This window comes from Rhopalosiphum maidis, chromosome 1 (genome assembly GCF_003676215.2).
Source record: "Rhopalosiphum maidis isolate BTI-1 chromosome 1, ASM367621v3, whole genome shotgun sequence".
NCBI lineage: Eukaryota > Metazoa > Arthropoda > Insecta > Hemiptera > Aphididae > Rhopalosiphum > Rhopalosiphum maidis.
Window position 1 is genome coordinate 91,605,875 of NC_040877.1, and position 7,903 is coordinate 91,613,777.

The 7,903-nt window shown below is 32.1% G+C and overlaps 1 protein-coding gene across 1 annotated transcript in view; it reads left to right on the forward strand.

Moving 5' to 3' along the window:
- LOC113561168 (protein slit-like) overlaps nt 1–1,098 on the forward strand; it is a 1,701-nt gene extending 603 nt beyond the window's left edge. Inside the window, exons 2-4 of the mRNA XM_028188696.1 lie at nt 32–105; nt 191–559; nt 868–1,098. Of these exons, the coding sequence (XP_028044497.1) occupies nt 32–105; nt 191–559; nt 868–1,094 (670 nt within the window). The 3' untranslated portion in view covers nt 1,095–1,098. The remainder of the gene's footprint in view (nt 1–31; nt 106–190; nt 560–867) is intronic.
- Nucleotides 1,099–7,903: the final 6,805 nt, after the last annotated feature.

Consider the following 7,903-nt stretch of genomic DNA (forward strand, 5'->3'; position numbering starts at 1 on the left):
TTACTTGAGACTCACCTCGCCGTTGTAATAGGTGGCACAACCACCAAGATCCTGGTGCCGAAGCGTTTAATCATTTTCATCTAAGAAATTTGACCAGTTTCAACGGTGAGTAATTTTCAGACACGATTTTGCAACGTGGCGTAAACGCACACTACAGCGCATATTCATAACAAAAATATATTCGTTTCAGGTTGCATGAAAGAGCTTTGGGTAAACCACAAACTGGTAGACTTTATGAACGCAGCGCGTCAACAAAAAGTGACGCCCGGCTGTTCGCTGCTCCAGGACGAAGAACAGATGGTTGAAGAAGAGGGAGTGAAGTCGACAGGTATTGCCGAACAAGAGCAAAGCTCGACCATAATTGACGAGGAGCAGATGGAACCACAAGAAGGTCCGATTGAAGAAGACGAGGACGACGAGGACGACGAAGATGAGGACGAAGACGAAGACCCATGCTACAACAACCAGTGCCATAAGGGCAGCAAGTGCGAGCCCAAAGGGATGAAAGAATACACTTGCAAGTGCCAACCCGGTTGGTCGGGCAAGTACTGTACGCAAGGTAAGTGCCGTAACATCGACTTTGTCTTGATTAGTACACTAACGCCCGAACTCCATCGTCGGCGCTGTGGGTATTTATCAGGGATTTAAATAATTATTTATGATTATTTTCCAACGCGTAATTGTGTTTTGTACTGCAATGTACAATTGCAATGTCAATATTCTACTTGCGCGATTTTGAATTTGGGAGACTTGACAGAGACACTTGGGTGGACCTTATCCTCTTCGTCCCATCCCTCCACCCTCCCCCCATTGACCTATATACACTTTATACGTTTAATAACGGTACGTTGTCGGGTGGTTTTGCAGGTCCCACGTGCAAAAAGGTACAGGTGCGAGAGTACTACACTGAGAACAACTGCCGGTCGAGGAAACCGCTGAAGATGGCCAAGTGCGAGGGCGGCTGCGGGACGAGCTGCTGCCGGGCGCGGAAGACCAAGAAGCGGAAGGTCCGGTTGATATGCAACGATGGTACGCGGTACACCAAAGACATCGAGATCATACGCAAGTGCGCGTGCGCCAAAAAATGCTATTGACTACCAGGCCCCCTCCACAGCACCGCCGCCAACGCCGCAGCCGCCCACGCCGCGCACCGTCGTCGTGCTGCCCCACGTCTCCCGAGGGGCGGCCGTCGTCGACGCGAACCGCCGGCCGCGCCGCACCAGACACCACCAGCAGCCGACACAACGTCCACAGCATCGCGCGTGGACCGAAGACGCGTTCGCGTACGTGACCGCGTACGCCGCCGTCTCCGTCACCGTCGAACTGTTGATCGTCGTCATCTGGTCGGTCAGCGTTTGTATATATCTTCTTCTGCCGTAACCAACCCTGCACCTTAGTATTATTATTATTATTATTATTATTATTATTATCGTCATCGTCGTCGCCGCCGCCGTCATTGCTATATTATATTATTATTATCATAAAATTATAAAAAAATATTGTACCGTTGACCATAATAATATACACTACGTAACATTGTCATTAAACCTAAACACGTCATACAAACTACAGGCTACAGCCGCCGCGTTGTCGCCGACCCCGTGACTTTTTTCATCGTCTTAACTGTTTTTCTTTTCTTTTTAATTACTACTTTTATTATTATTATTATTTTAAGTAATTACCTACTAATTATTATTTAACATATTTTATATACGTATAAACATAATATTATAATACTATTATTATTATTACTTTTTTTTTTACGTAATTTATTAACGATGTATTATGATTGTATACTTAAAATGAACCGCCGTCTCTTAATCGTTTCGACAACGAGAATATCATAATTACAATAATATCTATGATATCACATACTATCAGGGACGTACCCAAGGAGAGGGTTTCGGGTCTGAATCCCTCCCGTTGATTGACAGAATTTAAAATTCTTAAGGTGCAAACTAATGATTGAATACTACTTGTTACATGTTAAGAAAATTCGGACCCCCCCCCCTTTGAAAAATTTCTGAATACGCCCCTGTATACTACCTATATATTAATATATTATTTATATGATACAGTATTTTTTTTTTCGGTACGACGATCTCCGTGAATATTTTTTATGCACTGTAGAAGGTACGTGTGTGATGCTCATCCGTGCTTGCACTATAGATAATATTATAGTCGATTTTGTATAGTCGCTTTATGTACCTAATATGATAATATAAAGTGAATGATGCCATTCGACGTCAAAAGTCAAAACACACCCATACTCACTCTCTTTTTATTTAGCGGAACTCTCTACCACGGTATGCCCACCCTACAGCTGTGTCCATATTATATTTTATGTTGTATTATATATTATATTATTGTGTAGTCGAAATTTAGTAGTGTTTATATAGTCGTTAATAATAATAATCGAAAAATAATAATATTATTATGTCTTAAGAATCCTGTTTCTCAGTGTAAATATTTTTTATAGAACGTATGTATTCATAATATGTATTCTTTGGTGCATTGGTTAAAGCAAGAAGAAATTTATATACAATAATAATATCGCATATATATATATATAGCGCGTGTGAACGTTTCCGGAGCAGAAAAGCACATTCTTTTTTATGTTATGTGCGGAGGGGCCTTTTTCAATGTTTTTCCATTTTATTTTTATACATCATCTTTTTGTATAGTGTACAAGTGTAGAGTTCGTTAAAAAATATATATAAATATATATATATTAAATAAAAAGTTTTAAAATTAAAAAAAAAAATTATTTATATACCTATAAATGGAATGACCGTTATTGTGTTTTATCGCATTTGGTTCTGTTTTGTGTAACAATATTGATATAATACTTTTTCCCTTTATGTACGAAAAATATTAATATATAATGATATATATACCTATTATATAAATATTTTATGTAAATATACTGGTGTTAATTGTTTTTTTTTTCGATCAAATCTGTATCGACTGTATCGACTGTATCGAACAATATGTAAGAAAACGAAATTGTGTTTACTGTTTAGTATATTGTATAACTGTGTTAGTAAATAGTTGATGCCTATAAAAGTATAAAATTCAAATTCACGGCCCGCGTCGCGTAGTAAATTGTCAAAATTACATAACGAATAAAAAATATGAGCGCACATAACTTATTAGACGATTAAATTTCGGAAAATAACCAATACCTAATTATGACGTTTAAATTTGTTCTGATTTCCATCGCGTAATATTTTATATATTTTCACTAAAATTGTCACATGCAGCCGCTGAGAAAAAAATTAATTTAATTTATCTTTACTATGTATACCTATCGTCTACAATTTTCGGTTCCCAATTATCTGAACGAACTAGACGTATTATAACCACCTATTTATTTATCATAAGACTTGAATACTTTATTTTTTTATGTAAAACTTTTAAGTTAATTTTATTTGGTACAATAATTTTTATTTTGTGTTTCGAATAAGTTATATTTTTTAAACAGAGTGGTTTATTGACGATTTCCCGAGTTATAGAGTTATGTGTAAATATTAAATATATATATTAATTAGATAAAAATATAATTATATTAATATCAATAATTGTATAAATATAAACTGCACGTCATGGAAATCAAAAGTTAGATAACCCCACCATTATTAGCGTTATTAGCCATTTTTCACTTTCCACATTTTCGACAAATTCCAAAATAATATTCTAGGAACCTATATTTAAAAAAAAAACCTTGACGATTACTACAACTACTACTTGTTACTAATTCTACTATTACTATTACTACTACAGTACTACTACTACTACTACTACTACTACTACTACTACTACTACTACTACCACTACTACAACCACTACCAATACCAATACTAGCTATTATACTATAGTACTATTTATGATAGTTGCTTTATAGAGTAATATAATATAATGCTACGTTATAAATGTAAGCTCCAAATAATATAAACACTATTGTATTTTACATTTATTTTATTGATGTTTTTAAATTAATATAAAAATAAAACATGTTTCAAAAATCCAAATGAAAAAAATAAAAAAATGTATATAATATACCTATAACTTGTGTACATGTTATAATTTTTATTTATTTTCAAACGTATAACTTTATACAATATAGGTGCCCACCAGCTATAATGCCTATATGCGTTATCATGACAGTAAGTTATCATACACTACGCATGAATAAGAGTAAACCATAGGGGTCATTGGAAATTATTGAGTTATGAGTTAATGGTTAATGACTTGTGGCTGTTACGAGTTTGTGATGTTGAAGAAATTAAGAAAAAAAAACGTTGACACGTTAATAAATGCAAGCTGTAAATCACAATGTATATAAATTAAATATTGTATACGCCACTTTACGTATAGTCAGAATTGTGTTATTGCGGCTAGTGAGTATACTGATTAGGTACCTACATAATAGAAAGATAGGCGTTAACAACAAGGATAATATATTGGCTGAATTGTTTTGTTTACAGTAGGTTATAAGCACGCCTTAAAGCTTCTCGGTATTTGTTTGAAAATTAATACCTTGTACGTGTATAATGAAGATAACATTTTTATTTCCTTGATTCCGAGGTTTCAAACACTAACACACGCGATGACATGTACAGATGTGTTGCGTGAACTTCTATCGTCGTTAACGACATTTTTATTTAAATTGTCAAAATAAAAAGGCATAGAAAAAAAGTGATCAATGCACCGTAAACAGAACCTGGAAATAGTGGAAATAGAACAAAATCAATAGAACACTCAAAACGAGATACGCCCAGTCTTGTGGTGCACCGGAACTTTATTTTAATAGAAAAAGAATACCTACTTATACTTATACATAATATATACTATCGTCTATCTGTATAAAATGAATACTGAGAAAATATAATTATTACAATGTGACTCGAGACGAGTCGAGTAAATGATGTCCATTGAGTAATGATACCACAGCCACTAATCATTATTTACTTCAAAGCGGAACTAAAACTAGGTATAATAGTATTCAAATACAACAAGGAGACGGATCAGCCTGTATATCTTAGAATAGTTTATAAAATACTCTTACTAATTACTATATTTTTATTACTTTATTTAATTCGGTAGGTATTGGTTTGATAATGTGCCCACGGTATAGACAATTTATTTTGAGCAAACAAATTTCTTAAAAAAATTTTTTTTTGGGGGGGACAAATGCACCGTCTTTTTTTTAGCTTGTAATACTTATAAGTATGATGGATGAGGGCTGAGCAAATAGAATACACGGCGAGGTCCATATAAATACTTACTGAATATATCTCTAAAATCCAATAATATAAATTAAATACTTATAATTCATGATAAAATAAACTCTAGAGGTATACATTTTTTTGCCCAAATTTAAAAAATATATATAGACAACTTTATAAAGTGTTTTATTATTATTGATTTATTGTCTATTGGCTATAATTTTATTCCATTATATAGGTAAGCTGTTCAATACATAGTACGATACAGTGTATTTATATATTATAATATAGGTAATATAAATACAAAGGGATACAGTTTGAATGAAAAAACTGTGCTGAAACCTCGTACTATTTTAGTTTTTTTAGAGTATTATCGTTATCAATTATGTTACATGAAACTTCACCATTCACCCACAATCGAACAATCAAATATTTTACAACTTCAATAATTTTATCAATAAAACTCGAACTAACTCTCCACTAAAAGAATTTTAAGAGTGCTAATTTAATAATAATTTGAGGCGCTATTATCATAAATTCATAACTGGTTCTAACCCTTCTCCTCAAAAAAAAATTGCCTTCCTATTGAAAAATGCTGTATTTTTTTGTTCTGTCTAGTAAAAACCAAAGTGGTATAATCGTTGAAAAACCGTGCATTAGAACAGATCGATATTTACTAGTTACAGTCAAAATCAAAAATTACGTATACTAGTTGCGGTCAACCAACTAAAAGGTTACTTACTAATTGCGGTCACTGTTTGCGCTTTTATAACTCAATAGTGGGATAAAAGTACAAAAATAAATAAAAATGTCTGAAATATATTGTATTTTTATATTTCAAAAACAACAGTAATCGACTTCAGTTGAAGTTTAGTATTATAAATTTATAATTATCATATCGTCTTTTATGAAACAAACCTCGGCGACGGTTGATAACCATTCGAGATTACTATACAGTATATTATATAGTATAAACTTACATAAAATGGTATTTAATAGCTCTAAAATCAACTCCAATATAAAAGCATGGAACTTTCAAATATAAAAAACAAAAACAATATCCAGATTAGACTAATTAAAAACCGCAAGCTTCAAATTTAAATTTAAATTTTTTAGTTATACTCATTATAATATTATATTAATTAATACTAATATGTATATAATTTCAATTCTAAATTTTTCAACTCATTTTGTAATCACCGTAAAAGCTCAGTCTTCGCTGTGATCGCAACTTAGAAATTACCTATAATTGCAGTGACCGCAACTGTTATATGTACTTAAACTTAACTCAAAAATCATCCATGATCGCAACTAGTATGCAGCCGAGCAGATAGCTGTTTAGTACAAAGGCATTCGCACGGAGTGAGCAGGGTATGCAGCTACACTCTGTCAAGCTATATGAAATATTCTACACGGGTAACTATTTTTAATTTTTAATTTATTTACTAATATTATTTTTAATCATACCTAGGTTAAATTTATATAACAAAACAGGTAATCTCTCTACTGACTACTGTACAGTACTACAGTAGATGTCGAGTGGGAAGTATAGATTTCGACTTCGTCAATGGTCACTCTAAGTCTAGTAAATAATACTTATTTTATTTTGTATTCAGATAAGCGGTTGAAAAGGTATTCAAAATACGTATTTGAATGATTTTCAAAAAATTTATTCAAAATCATTTTCTAAATATCTACTTGAAAATGTTTCGAACACTGAAAGTATTATTTACCTTATAATATCTTTTCACTAATATACAATTTTTTATAGATTAAATAAAATTAATTATTAGTCCTCCATTAATTATTATTTCTTAATACTCTTTATTATATTTTACATTTCCATAGATATACAATATACACAGACACGCTTTATTATTGTTATACGCATTTACGGTATATTATTTTGCTAATATACTAATATATAATTAAAAACTATTATCGGATTTGTCGTATTCATATTTATATTTAATGGCTATATTATTTACACGAACACGATTTACAAAAAAAAAAAAATATAAAAAATAAAAATACTAAAAAAATATATTCAAAATACGTATTTTAATGTATTTTTCATAATTGTAGGTAATTAGAATTTAGAATACTATAAAAAATCTGAAAATTCTAGTATTGACCTACTGAAGTACAAACTAAAACCAATTTGCTACCAGAAAACTCATTCGAAGTCGACGATTGTGAAGCATTTTTTCTAAAAAAAATAAGGACAACCTTGCACATTACTACTGCAAAATCGATTCATTCGTCATTTTGCTCAGGATCTAAAACATTGAGTATTGCATAATATTATATTAGATTTTAAGCTAATAAAGAGTAGTAAATTATCCCCACTAAAATAATTTTGTGTTGCCCGCAAAAAAGTCCCGCGCACGCCCATGTAGATGTGAATATGTAATATTGTAAAATATCGTCAATTAATGGACGATAGGTATATTATGTCTAGTTGCATAATATTATCTGCAGTAACTTACTCGTAAGTACCGACACGGCAAACAAGTTTGTAATGGCCATAACATACGAAATCCGAAGAAATGCCATTTTCCATCGTAGGTGCAGTGTAAACTGTAAATCGATTTTTTCGATAACCGTTGTTTCAACGCAAATATAATTATCACAAACCGATTTCACGTAGTGTGTAAAAACTGAAACATCAGCCA